The 25,139-nt window shown below is 43.0% G+C and overlaps 1 protein-coding gene across 5 annotated transcripts in view; it reads right to left on the bottom strand.

Moving 5' to 3' along the window:
• LOC137377181 (doublecortin domain-containing protein 1-like) overlaps positions 1-25,139 on the bottom strand; it is an 822,721-nt gene that overhangs the window by 194,535 nt on the left and 603,047 nt on the right. For all 5 annotated transcript variants that reach the window (XM_068046610.1, XM_068046609.1, XM_068046608.1 and 2 more), the window contains 2 exons: positions 18,040-18,162; positions 1,207-1,306 (listed from right to left, as the gene is read on the bottom strand). In XM_068046610.1, the coding sequence (XP_067902711.1) occupies positions 1,207-1,306; positions 18,040-18,162 (223 nt within the window). The remainder of the gene's footprint in view (positions 1-1,206; positions 1,307-18,039; positions 18,163-25,139) is intronic.

The following is a 25,139-nucleotide window of genomic DNA, read 5'->3' as shown; positions in this document are numbered from 1 at the left end:
TCACGACCCTTTGAGAGAAGTAATTTCTCCTCATCTCTGTATTAAATCTGCTAAACCTTATCCTAAAACTATGACTTCTCATTCTAGGTTGCCCCACCAAAGGAAACATCCTCTCTACGTCTACTTTGTCAATCCCCTTAATCATCTTATACATCTCAATTAGATCTCCTCTCATTCTTCTAAACTCCAGAGAGTAAAGGCCTAAACTGCTCAATCTCTTTTCATAAGACAAACCCCTCACCCCGGAATCAATCTCGTGAACCTCCTCTGAACTGCCTCCAATGCAACTCCATCCCTCCTCAAGTAAGAGGACCAAAAATGTACGCAATACTCCAAGTGCAGTCTCACTAATGCCTTGTACAGTTGCAGCAACACTACCCTACTTTTATATTCTATTCCTTTAGCAATAAATGCCAAAATTCCATTAGCCTTCCTTATTACCTGCTGTACCTGCAAAGACGTTTTCTGTGATTCATTCACAAGGACACCTAGATCCCTCTGCACCAAAGCATTCTGAAGTTTCTCTCCATTTAGGAGAGAAATCAGAAATGACTTTTTCACACAAAAGGTAGTAACAATTCGGAATTTTCTCCCCCAAAAGGCTGTGGATGTTGCACAATTTCAAGATTGAGATTGATAAACTTTTATTAGTTAAGGGTATCAAGGGATATGGAGCAAAGGAAGGTAAATTAAGATACAGATCAGACATCATTTTGTTTGTATTCATTCTGGGTGTCACTGGCGAGGCCAGCATTTATTGGTCATGCCTAATTACCCTTGAGAAGGTGGCAGTGAGGTGCCTTTTGAACTGCTGCAATCTGCATGGTGTATGTAGTATATGGGTCTGAAAGGGTTAATCTTGAGAGAGTGTAAAGAATACCTCCTACCATGATGATGTAAGAGATCACATGTGAGAGAGACTTGAAGCTAGATGCAGCATGGCTTTGGGGGGTATCAAAAGACTAGTATGAAGATGTGTATAGCTCTCATATAATAAATATTAATGTTCTAACTAGCCCAGACTGAAGTATCTCTATCAGCTAGACTAATTAAGGTGGCAACATACCAAACAAACATACAACATTGTTGTTGTTAGGGAGGGAGTTCCAGGATTTTGACCCAGTGGCGATGAATGATGATTGAATGGTGAAGCAAGCTGGAGGGGCTGAATTGCTTACTCCTGTGCTCTTGAGTGATCAAACTTACCAACTGATCCCTCTGGAGATCTTTCAGAAGTGTCTGCTCCTTTCCAGTTTCATCAAACAGCCGACGGGCTGCAAAAGGCAGTCCCAGCATTGAAGTACATCTGCAGCAAGAATTCAATCAACTCATTAAATTAACAGTGGGAATAGCATGTAGCACTGATCACATGGGTAATGGTAATGCCCTACTTCTGTTCATTTACACCATTCTGTGCTAACATCATCATCATTGACCTCAATGGTAAGAAGCAACATTGGCCTCAATGGGCAGAATTCTCATTGACCTACCAATGTGGGAATACAGGTCTGTTCTTTATTTTGTATCGTTATACTAATATATAGTATTTCAAGTAAAATTTAGAAGTTTAGAATATGGATTAAGTATGAACCCCAAAAAGACAAAACTAATGGTAGTTAGATGAAATACGTTAGAAGAAACCAGAGTGAAGATTGAAGTGGATTGTGCCATACTGGAACAAGTAGATATGTTTGTCCATTAGGACAAATGATAACAGAAGATGGTAGATACGATCCCGAAGTCACAAGAAGGATAGAGATAGCCAGAAGTAATTTCGTGAAGATGAAGCATGTGTTAAAAACAAGAATGCTCAAGCTTTTAACACTTTCCTGTATGCCTCAGAAACCTGGACAATAAGTAAAGATGTGTGGAAGAAAATAGAGGCCTTTGAAATGTGGATGCTTAAAATTCCTTATGCAGACCATAAGACAAACAAAGAGGTGCTTCAAATTGCAACAGCAAAAGAACTCTTAAAAAGTGACATCCAGAAAAGAAAATATCAGTATTTTGACCATTTAATCAGAGGACAAAGTGAAGGGCAGCAGCAAGAGTGGTCGAACTTGTAATATTCTGATAACTATTAAGGCTTAGCACAGAATATATACGAATCTGATGGTTGAAATAACAGGAGTTTATTGAACATGTTTTGCATCTATGGCTTCCTCTACAACTCTCCATGAGGTGCTGCACGGATTATATTACATCACTTCCTGTGATGATGCTCACAGTCTATTTACATTGTTACGATCAGGTGAGAAAGAGGTCTAGGGTTCCCTTTCAGCCTTCATCTGGTCTTACTGTAACAGGGTTTTATTTTTAAACACACTGTGTTTTAGTTCTCCCTTGGTGAATCCTTGTTCACCGCTTCCCAATTATAAGGCAAAGAAACCAGCACAAACAGGCTTTCTCAGGTTTAAAGAAGAAAAGTTGAAATTTATTCAACTTAAACTTAAACTCTAATTCGGTTAACGCCTACGGATACACGACACGCTCACGCTAGCATGCATACGCAATACACACAAGCAAATAGAGACAGAAATGTGAAGTAGAAAAAAATAAAATGGAAAAGTTTGAGGCAATATATGAAGAGTCGTTGTTATGGTTCTTCGAGCTCATTGTAAAGTCCTTGATTGTAGGTAAATCTTGCTTTTTGTTGGGACCCAGTATTCTTCTGAAACCTTGTTCACTGCAGGAGACTTTTCTCTCTTGGGATTCATGTGTCTTCAGTGGATTCAGAGGTTTGTGAGAAAGAGATGGGAGCAGACGAGAGAGAGATCTTTTCAGTCCGGGAGCAAACAGCTTTCTGCCCAAATTGTTGGTACTAATTCAAAAAACTCAGGTTGCCCAGCAGGTTAGTCGTGTGACTAAATGGTTTGACCATGTCCGTTTGCCTATTCGGCCATCTGAGCAGTCAACCTGGAATGTGAGCTCCCCACCTTCAATGTCTGGTGATCAAAAGTCCATTGTGGGTTGAATGTGTCAGGGAATGGCTGCTTTGTCCTTCCAAACAATGTCTGTTAATATGCAAATGTCTTTTCAAGCCACAACTGATCTGTTCAACAAGTCCTCTCTTCACTCCAGTAACAGTAGAAAATCAATGTTCATGACAAAATTAATGTGCCTCATTCTGGGCAGGTGGGGGCCTAGCATGACAACATATTCTGCCCAGTAACAACCCTGCATTACATTCAATGGCATTACCATTGCTGAATTCCCCCACTATCAACATCCTAGGGGCTACCATTGACCAGAAACTGAACTGGAGTAGCCATATAAATACCGTGGCTACAAGAGCAGGTCAGAGGCTAGAAATCCTGAGGCGAGTAACTCACCTCCTGACTCCCCAAAGCCTGTCCACCATCTACAAGGCACAAGTCAGGAGTGTGATGGAATACTCTCCACTTGCCTGGATGGGTGCAGCTCCAACAACACTCAAGAAGCTCGACACCATTCAGGACAAAGCAGCACGCTTGATTGGCACCCCATCTACAAACATTCACTCCCTCCACCACCGATGCACAGTGGCAGCAGTGTGTACCATCTACAAGATGCACTGCAGCAATGCACCAAGGCTCCTTAGACAGCACCTTCCAAACCCGCGACCACTATCAACTAGAAGGACAAGGGCAGCAAATGCATGGGAACACCACCACCTGCAAGTTCCCCTCCAAGTCACACACCATCCTGACTTGGAACTATATCGCTGTTCCTTCACTGTCGCTGGGTCAAAATCCTGGAACTCCCTTCCTAACAGCACTGTGGCTGTACCTACCCCAAATGGACTGCAGTGGTTCAAGAAGGCAGATCACCACCACCTTCTCAAGGGCAATTAGGGATGGGCAATAAATGGTGGCCTGGCCACCGACGCCCACATCCCTGAATGAATAAAACAAAAGACGAGCATGACATACCATGACAGCAGATCTCCTGGTAGGAGTAGCTGCAAGCAGCAGCAGCAACATACTAATATAAGTTGTTGCTTGAAGTAAGCATTTCTGATTATATCTGTATATCTTACCTTATCATTGAGCAAAGCAGTTTAATGATTCGAACCAAACTTCAAGAACAACTTGTATTTATATAGTGCCTTTAATGTAGTAAAATATCCCAAGGCTTCAAAGGAGCATTATAAAATAAAATATCACACTGAGCTACATAAGGCGACGTTAAGGCAAATAACCAAAAGTTTGGTCAAAGAGATAGGTTTTAAGGAGCATCTTAAAGGAGGAAAGGCAGTGTGACTAGGGAGAGAGTCCAGAGCTTAGGGCCTTGACAGCTGAAAGCAAGGCAGTTAATGATGGAGCAATTAAAATTGGAGGTGCTCAAGAGGACAGAATTGGAGGAGCACAGAGATTTAGGAGGGTCGTAAGTCTGGAGCTGATGAGAGAGATTACAGAGATAGGGAAGGGGGAGGCCATGGAGGAATTTGAAAACAAAGATGAGAATTTTAGAAATCGAGGAATTGCTTAAGCAGGAGCCAATATAGGTCAACGAGAACAGGAGTGATGGGTGAATAGGACTTAGAGCGAGTTAGGATAAGGATAGCAGATGTTTGCATGACCTCATGTTTACAGAGGATAGCACATGAAACACCAGCTAGAAGTGCATTGGAAAAGTCAAGTCTAGAGGGAACAAAAGCATGAATGAGGGTTTCAGCCGCAGTTGAGCTGAGACAGTGTCAGAGTCGGGCGATGTCAAATATGACACCAAAGCCGCAAACAGTATGGTTCAGCCTCAGACAGTTGCCAGGGAGATGGATGGAGTAAGTGGCTAGGGAATGGAGTTTGTGGTGGGTTGAGGGTGATTCAGCATATGCTATTGGAAGGGCGGCCGGCAGCTTTCACTGAGGCTGCACTGAGAGTGCTGCTGAGGTGAATGGCACAAGAGAGGGTGGAGCGAAATGGATGTGAGATAAGGCTGCAGATAGCTGCAGCCATTCCTTCACCGCCAGTATTATCCATAATGGCAGTCTCCAGGAGCTTCTCATGCAGTACCAAGCCTCTGCTTGCAGGATTTTTTTTTACCATTTGTTCATGGGATGTTGGCATCACTGGCTAGGCCAGCATTTATTGCCCATCCCTAATTGCCCTTGAACTGAGTGGCTTGCGAGGCCATTTCAGAGGGCATTTAAGAATCAACCACATTGCTGTGGGTTGCAAGTCACATGTTGGCCAGACCAGGTAAGGACAGCAGATTTCTTTCCCGAAAGGACATTAGTGGACGCGATGTGTTTTTTTTCAAAAAAAAAACAACTGACAATGGTTTCATGGTCATCAGTAGACTAGCTTTTTTAATTCTTGACTTATTAATTAAATGTAAGTTTCACTATGTGCTGTGGTGGGATTCAAACCCATACTCCCCAGAATGTTAGCCTGCATTTCTAGATTACTAGTCCAGTAACATTACCACGACACCACTGTCTCCTCAGGTTTTCCATTTTCCCCATTTAACACTCAGATTGCATGTCACTTTCATGCTGCTCCTGTGAGTTGGCGAGTTTCAGACAGTGCGGGAGTCCGTGCTATGCTGGAAAGATTCCATTGTCCTGGCAAATAGGCTGATCATTGTCTCATTAACAAGTTCTGATGAAAGGACACAGACCTGCAACGTTAACTCTGTTTCTCTCTCCACAGATGCTGCCAGACCTGCTGAGTATTTCGTGCACTTCCTGTTTTTATTTCAGATTTCCAGCATCCCCTGTATTTTGTTTTTATTTCATTAACAAGTTCAACTGGTTTCTCACCACTGCCAGGTGGATTGCCAGCAATGCATACAAGCCGGCTCAGAAAAATGGGAGGAGGTGGGAACATGTCAGCATAACTTTTCAATGGCATTCTTTTTTTTAATTTTCCCGGCCCCTCCCACAGTCAACTCCCATAAAAGTAACAGGTAAAGGCCACACACAGGAATAAGTAGCGAACCAGAGAAGTTATCTATGGTAGATTTCAATCCATAATCATGAATATAGGTGGTGCTTTAATTACATTTTCTTAATCCATCATGGTATGCTTCCAACGTAAAAAGAATAACTGTTGCTAGTTTGCTAATCATATCACCAAAAATGGATCAATCATTCAAGTTACTGTGCAGAAAACATAATTCTTGGTCACTGAGTATCTAACATGTACAGAAACCCATCACCATGTTTAAGATATTTCAAAACAAACAACTGAGAAATCCGTACAAGTTTCCGATCTGCCATTATACAGCACATACTCTTAGTGCCCACTCTGTTGTTGGAGTTTAACTTGCTAAATCAGATAGCCTACCAATGCAGAGCACTTGTAACGTTCCTGCAGGTTGTCTGGTGCAATGTGTGAAGAATCTCAGTCCACACCTGCTGCTTCATGTCCCTTTATTAAACCAGGCTGTGAAGTAATGCAGAGGTGCCCGACTCTCTGATCCATAAGTTTACCACAAAAGGTTGACTTTGGCTATTACCTTCCGTGAACTAGACCACCAACCATGAGCTCCAAAGAGACCGCAATTCCCTCCCCTTCTGCCCCTACCAAGGAGGAAAGTCACCAGTGGGTCCTTAGACAACTGACAAATACTGGTTTGTGCCGTCATCATGATCCCCTCATAATGAGGTTGGTGGCTAGCACAACTTACACAGGAACAGGAGGAGGCCATTCAGCCCCTCGGGCCTGCTCTGCCATTTAGTTAAATCATGGCTGAACTGTACCTCAACTTAATTTTCATGCTTTGGATCCATATTCCTTAATACCCTTACCTAACAAAACGTAACAAAAATCTATCAATCTCGGGGACAGAATTCCAGATTTCCCTGAAATGAGAAGCTTCTTTCTGTTGTCTGATGCAACATAAAATGAGATACGTGGAGTTCAGGTAGTTGAAGATCTCAAAACAGGTTTATTAACAGCTAACAACTATATACAATACAGAACTAATTATTTACAGGACTTGCCTCTTGGTGTTATAATAGTAGAGTATGACTGGCATGTAGTCACATGACTGCATCTTGGCACTTGGCTCATCAGCATCCTAAGCTCTTCAAGGTACATTATTCTTAAAGTCAATCACACAACATCCCCCTTCTTTCCAAAGATACGTCTTGTATACTAACAGTAAAAACACATAACATAGCATCAAAATTATTTAGACATGGCTAGAGATTATGAACTTTACAAGAATAGAGGCTCAAAAGTCCATATATTGTCTTGGTGGTTTGACAACTCTTACTCGGAGTTTGCGTCTCATCTGTTGCTGTTCTTTCTGAAGTTTCTCCCTCTCTGCATTCAGTTTCTGTTGCTCTGCCTTCAGCCTGCGAACATAATCTGTTGCTTTTCCCAAGATGACCACTTTTGGGATCTTGTCATTCTTGGAAAGTTCTGGAACCTCATCTTGAAGAGCCAACAGACAATGCTTCAACTCATTCCTCCTCTGCCTCTTCAGGACATTGCATGTCCTCTGCCTCTCCTCATCCTCCGCATCTGAAGGCTTGGGGCTCAAGGTCGAGGACTTGTTGGAGGAAAGAGTACTTGGTCTCATGGAGATACCTGTCCATTCTGGCTCGTTGTGGTGCTGGCAGTTCTCTATAGAGCAGAAGTGAAGGGGCGACATATTTGTTCTGTTGCTGGATTCCCAGACTGCACCATTTGAGCTGGCCAGAGTCTGCAAGATGGGTACCGGCCCTTGGAGATTTCCACTTGACAATGCTCTCATGAATAGTTATGATGTTGAGGTCTGTTGACTGTACCTAGTGCTTGCAGGTTCTGTTGTCCAACCAGAATGGCTTCATATTTCCTACCATCTTCCAGCAGTGCGTCAATGTTGTGACCTTTCTTCTACCCCAAGAAGTATTTCCGAAATGCTTCAATGGCTGTTGATATGATCACCAGCTCCATTATTTGGTCTGACAGCTCAGTTTCTGAGAAGTTGCATTCATTGCCCTTACTTAGGCATCTGCTGACGAACTGGTCTATTGATTCCTGTGGCTGTTGCCTGCAGGACATCAACTCTAGGCAATGAATTCTGAAATTCACTCATAAACGGAGCTGATATTCCAGCATTTTCCATAACTTAGTGGGATCTTTCTGGTCCTGTTCAGATAACCCAGAGGTATTGATTATGTGCGATCCCTCATTTCCAATCGCTAACATTATTTTTAGAGCTTGCTTCCCTGGTTCTAACATCACTTGGCCTGTAAAGCATTATTGAATTCTCTGTTTGAACAGTTGGGACTCAGATAGGAGATCCATGGCTTTCCAGTTCATGTTGGGAACATTGGTATCCATGTTTCTGCTGTTATTTTCCTTTACAGCTTGCTTTAAGAACTTGCTTTAAGACTCTGTGCTTGTTTCCTCTTTAAGAAACTCTCTTGGCTAATTTGATTGACAGCAGCAGCTTGTCTGTTTGTCTAGCTTCCAGCACTAAGCCTGTTTGTTTACACAGCTGTGTAACAGGTATTTCAAGTGCCTTGTTTTTGGTAGTTTGTTTATACAGGCAATTCTTCATGGTTGAGTGGTTTTGAGTTTTTTTTTGAATTCAGGTTGAGTGAATGAAATCTCTTCAGTGTTTGTGATTTAATGGTTTCTATTTATAGCTTCAGCTGCGAGCTGTGTCAATGGAGGATTCCTGCGCTTTTCACTGTCAGTCGCCTCCAGTAATGGTGCGACCTGCTCAGCTCATAAAAGGGATTGGATCTCCCCTGGATTTTTACTCCCCCAGGAAGTCTTTGAGAGACAAAAGAAATCAATTTTTTAAGGACATCAAGGCTTCTCTCTTTTTTTAAAACGGGGTTTCCTCTATTGATGGCACCCGATCACAGTGATTGATCTGCAGCCTGTCATTCAGAGCTCTGTCTCTGCAGCTGATAGTGAGTTTTTTCTTTACACACTTTGGGCCAGTGTTTCTTTTAACTTTCTCTCTTCTAGCTGTAGGTAGCTTTTAAAGCTGTTTTCCTGTGGTCTTCAAACTTGGATTCTGTCTTCTCACCCATCTGCTACCATGCAATGAGAAGCTTTTTTTATCCCATCGCTGCCGCCATGCAATGAGAAGCTTCTTTATGTTGTCTGATGCAACATAAAATGAGATGCATGGAGTCCAGATAGTTGAAGATCTCAAAACAGCTTTATTAACAGCTAACAACTATATACAATACAGAGCTAATTATTTACAGGACTTGCCTCTTGGTGTTACAGTAACACAGTCCGACTGGCATGTAGTCACATGACTGCATCCGCGCACTTGACTCATTAGCATACTAAGATCTTAAAGGTACATTACTCTTAAAGGCAATCACACAACATTCCCCTACCCTATATGTGAAGAAGTGCTTCCAGATCTCCCTCCTAACTCCAAGTTTAATATTATGCCACTTGTTCTGGATTCCTCATCAGAGGAATCTGTATCTACCCAATCGAATTCTTTTAACATTTTAAACACGTGACTCAGATCACTCCTCAATCTTCCATACTTAAAGGAATACAAGCCCAGTCTAAGCAACTGGTCCTCATAATTTAACCCTGTAAGTGTTCGCATCATTCTCACCTTCAAATGTATAAGTGCATTACACCAATTGCAGCATGGATCACATCCTGACGTACAGAACAGTTCTCTAACCAGTATTGGTGTCAGGAATATTGCTCTGGGAATACTGATTTGCCAGAAGAACATGGACAGAATTCCAAATTTTACATAAAGATGTCATGGAGTTCTGAAATGTCCTCGTGATCCCAAGGATCTATAGACGTCACCTACCGCACCCCGCGTCCCCCACCCCACCTTCCACCACCACCCCCGCCATAGTTATATGACAAGTGTGACTTATTTAGCTTCAGAACTGCTTCTTTCTCATTTTTGTCCAAACAAAATTAACAAAAGCAGAATCTTGTCAGTTCTGCAACGATGAAATAGCAGCACGGTGCCTGCATTCCAATCAACTTTTAACCATTGCACAAATCATCAGAACAGCTTTGGTACAGTAATCGAGTACCACAGGGTAATCACTACATTTTATGTTTGAAATAAATTCAGCTGCTGAATGAAGGATAACCCAAAGCAACGATGAATTAGTAGGACCACCAGATAAGGCACTGGACACCTTAGAACGCCGGAAGGCAAGCACAACCATTGCTACTCTGCATGAAATTAGATTTCATCTGTAGTCAAATCTCATTATGTCAGTGTTCTTTGACAGGCAGTGTCCAGTCTTTCTCAGTAATGACTCTCTTAGCTGCTTTAGTAATTGGACGACATGATGGGTCGGAATTGGCTGTGAAAACAATGGCGAGTTCAATAGAGCAGTCCATTATTAGTGTGTAAAAAAGACAGGAATTCGTTGTAAGGAAAAGATACAGCATAAGTTGCAAATCATAGAATGGTTATAGCACAGAAAGAGGCCATTCAGTCTGTCCTGTCTGTGCCGGCTCACTATGAGAGCAACTCAGCTAGCCCAATCCCCACCTTTTCCCCATAGTCTTGCAAATTTTCTCTCCAGATAATTATCCAATTCCCTTTTGAAAGCCACGATTGAATTTGCCTCCACCACACTCTCAGGCACTGCATTCCAGATCCTAACCCTAGCTGTGTAAAAAAGCTTTTCCTTATGCCGTCCCTGGTTCTTTTGCCAATTACTTTAAATTGATATCCTCTGGTTCTCGACTCTTCTGCCAATTGGAACAGTTTCTCCCTATCTACTCTGTCCAGACCCCTTATGATTTCAAACATCCCTATCAAATCTCCTCTCAACCTTCTCTTCTCTAAGGAGTGCAGTCCCAGTTTCACTAATCTATCCTCGTAACTGAAGTCCCTCATCCCTCAAAGCAGTCTTGTAAATCTTTTCAGCAACCCTCTCCAATGACGTCACATCCTTGCCAAAGTGTGGTGCCCAGAATTGAACACAATGCTCCAAATAAGGCCAAACCAGTGTTTTATAAAGGTTCACCATAGCGTCCTTGCTTTTGTACTTTATGCCTCTATTTATAAATCCCAGGATCCTGTTTGTCTTATTAACCACTTTCTCAACCTGCCCTGCCACCTTCAACAATTTGTGCAAATATACCCCAGGCCCCTCTGCTCTTGTAACACATTTAAAATTGTATGCTTTATTTTAGGAACATAAGAAAAAGGATCAGGTCTTTAGTAGAAAAGGATTAGGCCTCTCGAGCCTCCACCACTATTCAATAAGATCATGTCTGATGTGATTGTGGTCTTAACTCCACTTTCCTGCCTAACCTTCATAACGCTTGACTCCCTTTTTTTTAGAGATACAGCACTGAAACAGGCCCTTTGGCCCACTGCGTCTGTGCCGACCAAGAACCACCCATTTATACTAACCCTGCAGTAATCCCATATTCCCTACCACCTACCTACACGAGGGGCAATTTAGCACAGCCAATTTACCTATCACCTGCAAGTTCTTTTGGCTGTGGGAGGAAACTGGAGCACCCGGCAAAAACCCACACGGTCACAGGGAGAACTTGCAAACTCCACAAAGGCAGTACCCAGAATTGAACCCGGGTCCCTAGAGCTATGAAGCTGCAGTGCTAACCACTGCGCCACCCCTTGTAAATCAAAAGTCTGTCTAAGTCAGCCTTGAATATAGTCAATAACCCAGCCTGCACGGTTTTCTGGGGAACAGAATTCCAAGATCAATGACCTCAGAGAGAAAAAATTCCTCCTCATCTCTATCTTTAAAGGACACCCCTTATTTTGAAACTGTGGCCCCTAGTTTTAGATTCCCCCGCGAGGAGAAACATCCTCTCAACATCTACCTTGTCAAGCCCCCTCAGAATCTTATATGTTTCAATAAGATCACTGCTCATTCTTCTGAACTCCAATAAGTATAGGCCCAATCTGCTCAACCTTTCCTCATAAGATAACCCTTTCATCCCAGCAATCAGCCTAGTGAACCTTTTCTGAACTACTTCCAATGCAAATACATCCCTCCTTAAGTAAGGAGACCAAAACTGTATGCAGTACTCTAGATGCAGTCTCACCAATGCTCTGCACAGTTGTAGCAAGACTTCCCTACTTTTATACTCAATCCCCCTTGCAATAAATGCCAAAATTCCATTTGCCTTCCTAATTGCTTACTGTACCTGCATGCTAACTTATTGTGATTCATGTACAAGGACACCCAGCTCCCTCTATATCACAGCATTCTGCAGTCTCTCTTCATTTAAATACTGTTCTGCTTTTCCATTCTTCCCACCAATGTGGACAACCTCACATTTTCACACATTGTACTCCATCTGCCAATTTTTTGCCCACTCACTTAACCAATCCACATTTCATTGCAGACACTTTGTGTCCTCCTCACAATTTGCTTTCCTATCTATCTTTGTATCATCCGCAAATTTGGCTACAATACGCTTGATCCAAGTCACTAACATAGATAGTAAATAGTTGAGGCCCCAGCACTGATCCCTGTGGCACTCCACTAGTTACAGTTTGCCAACTTGAAAATGTCCCATTTATCCCGATTCTGTTTCCTGTTAGTTGGCCAATCCTCTTTCCCATGCTAATATATCACTCCCAACACCATAAGCTTTTATCTTGCATAGTAACCTTTTATATGGTACCTTATCAAATACCTTTTGGAAATCCAAATACACTACATCTACTAGTTCCCCTTTATCTTCTCTGCTTGCTACATCCTCAAGAAACTCAAACAAATTTGTCAAACATGATTTCCCTTTCATAAAATCATGTTGACTCTGCCTGGCTGCATTATGATTTTCTAAATGTCTTGCTACTACTTACTTCCTTAGTAATGGATTCTAGTCTTTTCCCAATGACAGCTGTTAACTAACAGGCCTAAAGTTTCCAACTTTCTCTCTCCCACTGCCCCCACCACCCCTCCCCCCATCCCTTCCTTGAATAGGGACATTATATATGTGATATTCCAATCCATGGGAACTTTCCAGAATCTAGGGAATTTTGGAAGATTACAACCAATGCACCCACTATCTCAGAAGCCACTTCTTTTAAGACCCTTGGATGCAGGCCATTGGATCCAGAGGACTTATCAACCTTTAGTCCCATTAGTTTTCCTAGTACTTTTTCTCTAGTGAGAGTGGATGTTTTACATTCCTCCCTCTCTTTTGCCTTTTGATTTTCTGCTACTCCTGAGAAGCTTTTTGTGTCTTCTACTGTGAAGACAAATACAAACTACTTGTTCAACGTCTCTGTCATTTCCATGTTTCCCATTAGGTACCCAGTCTCATCCTGGAAGGGACCAATACTTATTTTGGCTACTTCCTTCCTTTTTATATATTTGTAGAAGCTTTTACTGCCTGCTTTTGTCTTTCTTCCTACTCTCATACTCTAATTTATCCCTCTTTTTTTTGTCATCCTCTGCTGGTTTCTAAAATTTCCCCAATCTTCTGGCCTTACCATGAAGCTTTGCAGCATTGTACACCTTTTCTTTTAATGTGATGCCATCCTTAACTTCCTCAGTTAGCCATGGAAGGTGTATCCTTCTTATAGAGTCTTTCTTTCTCAATGGAATATCTTTGTTGAGAGTTATGAAATATCTCCTTAAATGTCTGCCACTGCTTCTCTACTGTCTTACCTTTTGACATAATTTCCCAGTCCACTTTAGCAAACTCTGTCTTCACACCCTTGAAATTGCCTTTACTTAAGTTTAAGACAGTAGTTTCAGACCCAACTCTTCACCCCAAACTGAATGTGAAATTCTATCATGTTATGATCACTCTTGCCTACATGATCCTTTACTATGAGGTCATTTATTAATCCTGTCCCATTACCAGGTCTAAAATAGCCTGCTCCCAGGTTGTTTCCAGAATTAATTGTTTGAAGAAACTGTCCCTAAAACATTATGAACTCGTCTTCCAGGCTACCTTTGCCAATTTGATTAGTCCAATCTATATGAAGATTAAAATCACCCATGATTATTGCAGTACCTTTCCTACAAGTCCCCATTATTTCTTGATTTATACTCTGTCCTACAGTGTAGCTACTGTTAGGGAGCCTATAACCTACTCCCACCAGTGACTTCTTTCCTTTGCCATTTCTTATCTCCACCCAAATTGATTCAACATCTTGATATTTTGAGCCAGGCTCATTTCTCATTACTGTACAGATCTCATCCATTATTAACACAACTACCCAGGTGAAGGCCATCCCAATGATTTAGCTCCCTCTTTCCCCGGTACTGGTGCCAGTGCCCCATGAATCAAAACCCATTTCTCCCACACCAATCTTTGAGCCACGCATTCAACTCTCTGATCTTATTTACCCTATACCAATTTTTTTGTGGCTCAGGTAATAATCCAGAGATTACCTTTGTGGTTCTGCTTTTTAATTTAACCCCCAGCTGTTCACTCCCTCAGCAGAACCTCTTTCTTACTCCCACCTATGTCCTCGGTACTCACGTGCACCATGACAGCTGGATCCTTCCCTTCCCAGTCCAAATTCCTCTCCAGCCCCGAGGAGATGTCCTTAACCCTGGCACTGGTCATGTAACACAGCCTACGGGACTCATGCTCTCGGCTGCAGAGAACAGTATATATCCCCCTAACTATACTATCTCCTATTACTATCACATTCCTTTTTACTCCCTCCACTTGAATGGCCCCCTGTACCACAGTGCTGTGGTCAGTTTGCTCACCCTCCCTGCAGTTCTTGCTCTCGTCCGCACAGACTGCAAGAACCTCGAACCTGTTGGACAATTACAGGGGCTGAGGATCCTCCATTGCTACCTTCTTGATCCCCATAACTGCCTCACTCGCAGTCACACCCTTCCTATACCTGAGAACAGACCAAATTAGAAGTATCTAGCCTAAGGGATGTGACTGCCTTCTGGAACAAAGTGTCCAGGTAACTTGCCCCCTCCCAGATGAATCACAGTGTCCGAATCTCAGACTCCAGCTCATCAATTCTAACGTGAAATTCCTTGAGCAACAGACACTTTCTGCAGATGTGATTGCAGTGGGTCACACTAGTGTCCATCATCTCTCACATGCCACCGCTGCAACACATCCCCTGCCCTGCTATCTGTATTGTGTTTTATCTAACTAATTAGGTTTCAAGTTTAGAAATATCACTGATAATTTCTAGATATATCAAGCAGCTTAGCTAGTCGAGCTACAAATTTAATACGATACTTATATCTCCCCAGTACCAGTTTAAATTAGTGCCCCAGTTTAGAAAGGAAAAAACCTTAAAACTCACCAACCAGTCATCTACCTGCTGACCTACTTAATGCCTCTGGGGTTCAGCTGTCAGGTCTCACTGTCTCCTTCTCCCTCTCTTGCATCACTGCTTGTTCTGTAGAAGACCAGAACATACTTGCTCCCTCACTGCACCAAATTCCCACACTTACCAAATTCCCGAGTTAAGCACTCAGTCTCACAGCACTCAGTTGAGCAGAGCTTCGTGCTATTTACTTATATAGCCTTTCCTCATTCTTCCTATTAAAATGTAGCACTTCACACCTCTCTGTATTAAAATTCATCTGCCATTCCACCAGCATGTCAATGTCCTCTGAAGTCTATCACTATCCTCATCACAGTTCACAATACTTCCAATTTTTGTATCATTTGCAAATTTTTAAATTCTTTCCTGCATACCCAAGTCTAGGTGATTAATATAAATCAAGAAAAACCGTGGTCCCAATACAGACTGTTTGTCCTCCAGTCCAAAAGACAACCGTTCACCTCTACCCCGTTTCCTGTCACTCAGCTCCATGGTGTAATAATACCTCTATTGTTTTTCAGCTCTAACCAAATAGATTATATCATTTATCCGTCTAGGACACCCTCTCTCCAGCAATGTAATATTGCCCTTAATCAATACTGCCACCCTCTTCCTTTCTTTCCTGAATGCCTCCTAGCTCGGAATATTTAGCACCCAGTCTTGTCCTTCCTCAAGCCAGGTCTCCATTATTGCCACAATATTATATTCCCACATAGCTACCTGTACCTGCAGCTCACCAACCTTATTTACCACACTCCGTGTGTTCCCATTAATGCACAGTAAACCTATTTTAGGTATTATAGCATTCTCTCTTACTCTGACTCCACTTAATACCTAACTATTTCTTACTCTTTGTCTTTCCCAATTCTTTGAACACCTTATTTTTATTCTCTAATCTTACCTCCTGCTTTCCACCCCCCTGCCAAGTTAGTTTAAATCCTCCCCAATAGTACGAGCAAGTCGCCCTGCAAGCTCATTGGTCCCAGCTCTGTTCAGGTGCAACCCATCTGGCCTGTTTAAGTCGCGTCTCTCTCAGAACCATGCCCAATGTCCAAGGAATCAAAGCCCTCCTTCCTGCACTATCTCTCCACCTATGCATTCGTCCTCTCATCCTCCTATTTCTATACTCACTCACACGTGGCACTGGGAGTAATCCGCAGATTAATGCCTCTGAGGTCTTGCTTGCTAATTTCTTTCCTAGCACCTAAAGTCTACCTGCTGGACCTCATCCCTCTTATACCTATGTCATTGATACCACTATGAACCACAGCCTCTGGCTGTTTACCCTCCCACCTCAGAGTGCTCTGCCGCTGCTCATTGACCTCCTTGACCCTAGAACCAGGCAGGCAACATATCATCCTGGATTCATGTCTACAGATGGAGAAATGCCTGCCTGTTTCCCTAACTAAAGAATTCCCTATCACAATTGTATTCCAATATTCCTCCTGCCACCTGTGGTGCTGTGGACTTGGTTCTGGCTGCGTTCCCCTGTGGAACCATCACTCTCACCAGTATTCAGAACTGAATACTGATTGGAGAGCGGGATGCACTCAAGGAGTCCTGCACTACCTACCTGGTCCTCCCTGACTGCCTGGCAGTCACTCATTCCCTCTCCCCCTGCACACCTTTAAGCTGCAGGGGTGACCACATCCAGAAAAGTGCTACCCACATAGTTCTCAGCCTCGCTGATGCACTGTAGCGATGCCAGCTGCATCTGAAGCTCCGAAATCCAGAGCTTGAACTGTTCCAGCTGACAACACCTCCTGCACATGTAGTTGTCCAGGAAACAAGAAGTGTTCTGGAGTTCCCACATGTTACAGGATGTGCATTCCATGGGTCTGAGAATCCTAGCCATGCCTCTATATTATCATAACAGAAATAAACTAAAGACTTGTGAAAAGCTTATTAAAAAAAACTCACCAGTCAGCACCCTTCCTTGCGCTAAAAATACTTATAGATATTTTTATCCTTGCTCCCTGATGTTCATGCTCTCTCCCATTACGTTTTGTGTTATAACATGGACACGCCAATTACACAGACAAGATCAGTAAATCTAAAAGGTAGATTCTTTGATTGAAGATACTAACTTACATGGCAATATTGGGAAGGTGCTTTACATTGTTGTTCCCATGGCTGTTTGCAGCAAGTGCTTAGAGGTCACATGGATCTGTGCATGACAGAAATATGAACTAAATTGCCACAGAAAGTTAGGGCTGCTATTTCACTGCGTAAGATCCCTATTAATGGGTGATTTATGGCCCCTGACATGTTACTTAACATTCAACCCCCAGAAGGGGAACATTTGAAATGAGAGTCTCCCTAAAAAATTTAAACTTTTTTGTTACTTTTCCTTCAGCATTTGTTCTCTCTCTCTTAATCTAATATTTCTTTTCCCTTCTCTTTATTTCTCTTTCTAGGCCTGATTTAATTCTAATTCATCCGATTTCCTTCTCTGTCATTCCTCTATTTCTTTCTCAATCCTTAAATCCAATTGGTTAAGGAGACAGACTGCTGGGCCTGTCGGTCAGTGACGTCCCAGTCACCCATTGGTGATTGCTGTGCTATTATCGGTTGACACAACCAGCAACTTGCAGCACAGCGATACCTGGAGCTAACGGCTGAGGAGGAAGATCCAAATGACAGAGCACACTGTCAGATGCCCTACGCCAGCAAACTCTGAGCCACTTACTGCCTCTTTGGAACAGGAAAATAATCTGTCAAAACTAATTCCAATGCAAATAATGTGCACCTAAGTGGGTAGACGACCAGCGAAGGTAAGACTTTAATCCTTCACTTAAACAGTTTTAGCTCACAAGCATGGTATCTGAAATCTTCTTAATGGCAATTTATTACCTCTCTAGAAACTGCTCAAATTCAAGCTCATGTACTTTAATTGTAGTGTCCTCCTGTGTATCTTTACTTTTCTGGAATTCACAGTCCCCTGTCCGTCGAATCTTGTTCCTTGCAGCATTATGGCTGGAAACAGAGAATCAAGTATTTTATTAATAGCATATTCAAATTATTCATTTCAAGTCATGATGAGAATACTAACTGGCACTAATGATGCTTAATTCCGATGTTCTATTTTCTGACACTGTGACAGTACTTGCCTGGATTATAACCCTGAGACAGTACTGATGTGTATTCTCACACTGATATATTTGTCTGATATGTACTCAAACGTCTACAGTATTGGTGTATGTTTCTACACTGATATATTCACAGTACAGATACTGACACTGATACAGTACTGGTTTGTATTCTGACAATGATATATTTGTGTAAAGTCTCAACATGGTTTACAGGAGTGCATGTTGCCAGATTTGAACAAAAATTTAACATGTTTCTGGACCGTGGCAGATTCGGGATTGAAGTAAGCATGACCATGGCCAGGAGAACACAGGGGCTTTCCCATCCTCTCAGGCTGAATTTGGGTTCAGTTACTTGTTCTGTACAGCTGGGATCCAGTGGTGATGTGTGTTCTCATTGGAATTAACTCCCATTGCAGGGCTGTATTGTGAGGGGTTGTGAAAGGTGACCCATTGTATAAAGCTTCAGGGAGACCATCGGGAAGTTTAATATTTTCCCAGTTCTGCATACACACTCTAATTGGCATATAGGATCTTAGGAGCAGAAGTAGGCCATTCAACCCCTCGAGCCTGTTCCACCATTCAGTTAGATCAAGGCTGATTTGTGTCCTAACTTCATCGACCTGCCTTAGTTCCATAACCTTTAAAACCCTTGCCAAACAAAAATTTAACAATCTTTTAACAGCTTTCTGGCACAGTGCCCAGGGTGGTGGTGGCGTAGTGGTAATGTCACTAACTAGTAAGCCAGAGGCCCAGGCTAATGCCTTTGAGCCATGAGTTCAAATTCCACCATGGCAGCTGATGGAATTTAATTAATTTTAAAAATCTGGAATTGAAATCTAGTTTCAGTAATGGTCCATGAAACTATCAGTGACTGTCATAAAAACCCAACTGACTAATTAATGTCCTTTAGGGAAGGAAATCTGCTGTCCTTACCTGGCTGCAGACCCACAGCAATGTGGTTGACTCCTAACTGCCCTCTGAAATGGTGTAGCAAATTGTCAATGCAATTAGGGATGGGCAACAACTGCTGGCCTTGCCAGTGACACCCACATCCCATGAAAAGATAAAAAAGTTCCAGATGTCCACTACCCTTTGTGTGAAGAAGTGCTTTCTGGCATCATCCCTGAATGGCCGAGCTCTAATTTAAAGGTTATGCTCCCTTGTTCTGGACTATCCCACCAGAGGAAATAGTTTATCTCTATCAATTCTTTTAATCAACTTAAACACCTCAGTTAGATCACCTTTTACTCTTCTGGGATACATGCATAACCTGTCTTCATAACTTAACCCTTGTAGTCAACATTCTGATGAATTTGTGCTGCATCCCCCTCTAAGGCTAATATATCCTTCCTAAGGTGCGGTGCCCAGAACTGAATGCAGTAAACCAGATAGGGTCTACAACTGTAACATAACTTCCACTCCTTTATATTAAAGCCCCCTTGAGATACTGTTTCACAGGTGCCTATTTCACATGTGACTGGCAGGAGTTTCAGCTCAGTGGAGGAGTGCGTCTTCTTACTGCTGGCAATGATAATCGCCTTGAATCTCCCATCCCTCGAGCCAGGTCGAGCAGACAGGGGACTGGATCTCGGGAGAATATTAATGCCTGTCATAGCGACTGTACTGGATCATTTCCCAAGCTGGCCAGACCACACCTCCAGTCACCTCTCCTGGTTCTTCTCCTGCTGTTGCTCAGCATCTATTTTTGCCTCTGTGAAGCTTCGGGGAAACATTTTAATAAAGACGCTGGGGCAGATTTTGAACCTGCAGTCTTTGGGCGTAAAACTGAAGCTGTCGCAAATGAAAAACCCCACAGTTTCTATATCTGGCATCATGGGTGTGTGGATCAGTTTAGATGGACCACCGGGTATTTTCTTGTCCATTTCGGATTTGTACTTGTAAGTGGTTTAACTATCTTCAAGTTTGAAATTTTATTAAAATGTCATTATCTGCTACCTGTGACTAGCAAACACCCATTCCCCCCACCGAGCACCCTGCACTGGGACTGCTTCACCAAACCTCCTCTAGCATGTAAATAAATATTTTAATCCTCCAATCAGTCCTTGTTTTCCATTTTGATGCAGCTGACTGTGTGTCATTTGGATGAGACAATAAAGCAAGGCACTGTCTGCACTCTCAGGTGGGTGCAAAAGGTCCCATGGTACTATTTTGAAGAGGAGGAGGGGATTTATCCCCTGTGGCCTGGCCAGTACTTAGTTTTTAACCAATATCACTAAAAAATAAAACACATTATCTGGTCATTATCACAATTCTGTTTGTGGGAGCTTGCTGTGCACAGATTGGCTACTGTGTTTATTTTCATTCATTCACAAGATGTGGGCGTCGCAGTCAAGACCAGCATTTTTATTGCCCATCCTTAACTGCCTAGAGAAAGTGGTGGTGAGCTGCCTTCTTGAACCACTGCAGTCCGTGTGGTGAAGGCACTCCCACATTGCTGTTAGGGAGGGAGCTCCATGATTATGACCCAGCAACAATGAAGGATCAACAGTAAATGTCCTAGTCAGGATGGTGGGCAACTTGGAGGTGGTGGTGTTCCCATGTGCCTGTTGCCCTTGTCCTTCTGAGAGATAAAGGTGGGCTTGGGAGGTGCTTGAAGAAGTCTTGGCGATTTTGCTGCAATGCATTCTGTAGATGGTACACACTGCAGCCATGATGTGTCTGTGGTGCAGGGAGTGAATGTTTCAGGTGGTGGAGAGTGCTTTGTCCTGGATGGTGTCATAGAATCATAGAATGGTTACAGCACAGGCGGTCTTGCGGCCTATCAAGCCCATGCAGACACTTTGCAAGAGCAATTTATCTAGACCCACTCTCCCACCCTTTCCCCACAGCCCTGCAAATGTTTCCCCTTTAGTTGCTAATCCAGTTCCCTTTTGAGAGCCACCTGGTGGACAGTGCATTCTAGATCATAACCACTTGCTGCGTAAAACTATTTTTCCCTCATGTTGCCATTGGCTCTTTTGTCAATCATTTTAAATCATGGAATCATAGAAATTTTATGGTACATAATAGAGGTCACTTGGCCCATCGTGTATGTGCCGGCTGATAAACGATCCACCCAGTCTAATCCCATCTTCCAGCATTTGGTCCACAGCCCTGCAGATTACAGCATTTGAGGTGCATGTCCAGACTCCTTTTGAATGAGTTGAGGGTCTCTGCCTCAAGGCAGTGAGTTCCAGACCCCCCACCACTCTCTGGGTGAAAACTTTTTCCTCATCTCCCCTCTAATCTTTCTACCAATCATTTTAAATTTATGCCCCCTAGTCACTGACCTCTCTGCTAAGGTGAATAGACCCTTCACCTCCACTCTATCCAGGCCCCTCAAAATTTTGTACATTTCAATCAGATCTCCCATCAGCCTTCTTTGTTCCAGCCTATCCAATCTTTCCTCATAGCTGCATTTTTACAGTCCAAGCAACATCCTCGTAAATCTCCTCTGTACCCTCTCTTGTGCAATTACATCCTTTCGGTAATGAGGTGACCAGAACTGCACACAGTACTCAAGTTGTGGCCTAACCAATTAGTTATACAGTTCCAGCATAACTTCCCTGCTCTTATATTCCATACCTCGGCTAATAAAGGAAAGGATTGCCTTCTTAACCACATTATCGACCTTTCCTGCTATCTTCAGGGATCTGTGGACGTTCACTCCAAGGTCCCTCACTTCCTGTACAGTTCTCAGTATTTTCTCATTAATCGTGTATTCTTTTGCCTTGTTTGACCTCCCAAAATGCATCACCTCAGAGTAGAGTCGGCACAAAGCAGCTTTGCCTTGTACCTACTGACACTATACTTACAAGGATTCATTTAACAAGCCCAGACTCCTGGGAGAAAGCTTCACTTACCAGAACAAGTCAGAAATTTGGCCAAATGCTGCCCAAAATATTTCATTCACTGATGCAGCATATCGAGATTTCTGACATGCGCTATTGTGGTTACATGTGTCCTTTGGTTCTCAACCCTTCCGCCAATGGGAAGTTTCTCCCTACCTATTCTGTTTACACCCCTCATGATTTTGAACACCTTTTGATAAGGTCCCGCATGGGAGATTGGTTAAGAAGGTAAGAGCCAATGCAATCCAGGGCAATTTGGCAAATTGGATCCAAAATTGGCTTAGTGGTAGGAGGCAGAGGGTGATGGTTGAGGGTTGTTTTTGCGATTGGAAGCCTGTGACCAGTTGTGTACCGCAGGGATCGGTGCTGGGACCCTTGCTGTTTGTAGTGTACATTAATGATTTAGATGTGAATATAGGAGGTATGATCAGTAAGTTTGCAGATGACACGAAAATTGGTGGTGTCGTAAATAGTGAGGAGAAAAGCCTTAGATTACAGGACGCTATAGATGGGCTGGTAAGATGGGCGGAGCAGTGGCAAATGGAATCTAATCCTGAAAAGTGTGAGGTGATGCATTTTGGGTGGACTAACAAGGCAAGGGAATATACAATGGATGGTAGGACCCTAGGAAGTACAGAGGGTCAGAGGGACCTTGGTGTACTTGTCCATAGGCAGCAGCACAGGTAGATAAGGTGGTTAGGAAGGCATATGGGATACTTGCCTTTATTAGCTGAGGCATAGAATATAAGAGGAGGGAGTTTACGATGGAGCTGTATAAAATGCTAGTTAGGCCACAGCTGGTGTACTGTGTACAGTTCTGGTCGCCACACTATAGGAAGGATGTGATTGCACTGGAGAGGGTGCAGAGGAGATTCACCAGGATGTTGCCTGGGCTGGAGCATTTCAGCTATGAAGAGAGACTGGATAGGTTAGGGTTGTTTTCCTTAGAACAGAGAAGGCTGAGGGGGGTCACGATTGCGGTTTACAAAATTATGAGGGGCATTGATAGGGTAGATAGGAAGAAACTTTCTCCCTTAGCGGAGGTGTCAATAACCAGGGGGCATAGATTTAAGGTAAGGGGCAGGAGGTTTAGAGGGAATTTGAGGAAACATTTTTTCACTCAGAGGGTGGTTGGCATCTGGAATGCGCTGCCTGAAGGGGTGGTAGAGGCAGGAACCCTCACAACATTTAACAAGTATTTAGATGAGCAGTTGAAACACCATAGCATACAAGGATATGGGCCAAGTGCTGGAAAATGGGATTGAAATAAATAGGTGCTTGATGGCCGGCACAGACACCAAGGGCCAAAAGGCCTGTTTCTGTGCTGTATGACTCTATGACCTCAATAAAATCTCTTCTTAATCTTCTCTTCTCTAAGGAGAACAACCCCAGCAACTCCAATCTATCTTTGTAACTGAAGTCTCTCACCTTTATTAAAGGTGGCAAGATAAGTTGAGAGCGTGGTCAATAAAGCATACAGTGTCCTGGGCTTTATTAATAGGGCGAATAGAGTACAATAGCAAGGAAGTTATGTTGAACTTGTTTAAGACACTAGTTCGGCCTCAGCTGGAGTATTGAGTCCAATTCTGGGCACCACGCTTTAGGAAATATGTGAGGACACTGGAGAGAGTACAGAAAAGATTCATGAGAATGGTTCCAGGGATCAGGAATTTCAGTTATGAAAACAGATTAGCGAAGTTAGGAATGTTTTCCTTGGAGAAGAGAAGGCTGAGAGGTGATTTGATAGAGGTATTCAAAATCATGAGGGGTCTGGACAGAGTTTTTATTCATTCATGGGATGTGGGTGTCGCTGGCTAGGCCAGCATTTTATTGCCCATCCCTAATTGCCCTTGAGAAGGTGGTGGTGAGCTGCCTTCTTGAACCGCTGCAGTCCATGTGGGGTTGGTACACCCACAGTGCTGTTAGGAAGGGAGTTCCAGGATTTTGACCCAACGACAGTGAAGGAACGGCGATATAGTTCCAAGCCAGGATGGTGTGTGACTTGGAGAGGAACTTGCAGGTGGTTGTGTTCCCATGCATTTGCTGCCCTTGTCCTTCTAGGTGATAGAGGTCACGGGTTTGGAAAGTGCTGTCTAAGGAGCCTTGGTGCAAGTAGATGGAGAGAAACTGTTCCCACTCGTGAAAGAATCGAGAACAAAAGGGCACAGATTTAAAGTATTCGGTAAGAGAAGCAAAAGTGACATGAGGAAAAACTTTTTCATGCAGCGAGTGGTTAAGGTCTAGAATGCGCTGCCTGAGAACGTGATGGAGGCAGATTCAATTGAAGCACTCAAAAGGAAGTTAGACAGTTAAATGAAAAGGAAGAATGTGCAGGGTTATGGGGAGAAGGCAGGGGATTGGAACTGAAGGAATTGCTCTTTCGGAGAGTCAGTGCGGACTCGATGGGCCGAATGGCCTCCTTCTGCACTCTAACGATTCTGAGATTCTGTTGACCATTCTCGTAAATCTTTTCTGCATTCTCTCTAAGGCCTTCACATCCTTCCTAAAGTGTATGCTCAGAACTGGACACAATACTTTAGTTGAGACCAAACCAGTGTTTTATAAAGGTTCATCATACTTCTTCGCTTTTGTACTCTATACCTTTATTTATAAGCCCAGGATCCCATGTGCCTTATTAACTGCTTTCTGCCACCTGCTCTGACACCTTCAATGAAATGTGTACATACACCCCCAGGTTCCTCTGCTCCTGCACCCCCTACAGAATTGCATCCTTTACTTTATATTGTCTCTCCTTATTCTTCCTACCAAAATGTATCACTTCGTACTTCTCTGCGTTAAATTTTATCTGCACATGTCTGCTCATTTCACCAGCATGTCCATTTCTTCTTGAAGTCTATCAGTATCCTCCTCAAAGTTCACAATACTTCCAAGTTTTGTGTCATCTGCAAGTGTTGAAATTGTGCCCTGTCCAAGTCATTAACATATATCAAGAAAAGCAATGGTCCTATTACCGATCCCTGGGGAACCCCAGTATATACCTTCCTCCAGT

This window comes from Heterodontus francisci, chromosome 14 (assembly GCF_036365525.1).
Source record: "Heterodontus francisci isolate sHetFra1 chromosome 14, sHetFra1.hap1, whole genome shotgun sequence".
Taxonomy (NCBI): domain Eukaryota; kingdom Metazoa; phylum Chordata; class Chondrichthyes; order Heterodontiformes; family Heterodontidae; genus Heterodontus; species Heterodontus francisci.
Note: the sequence above shows the minus strand (reverse complement) of the source record. Positions and strands in the feature narration are given on the sequence as shown.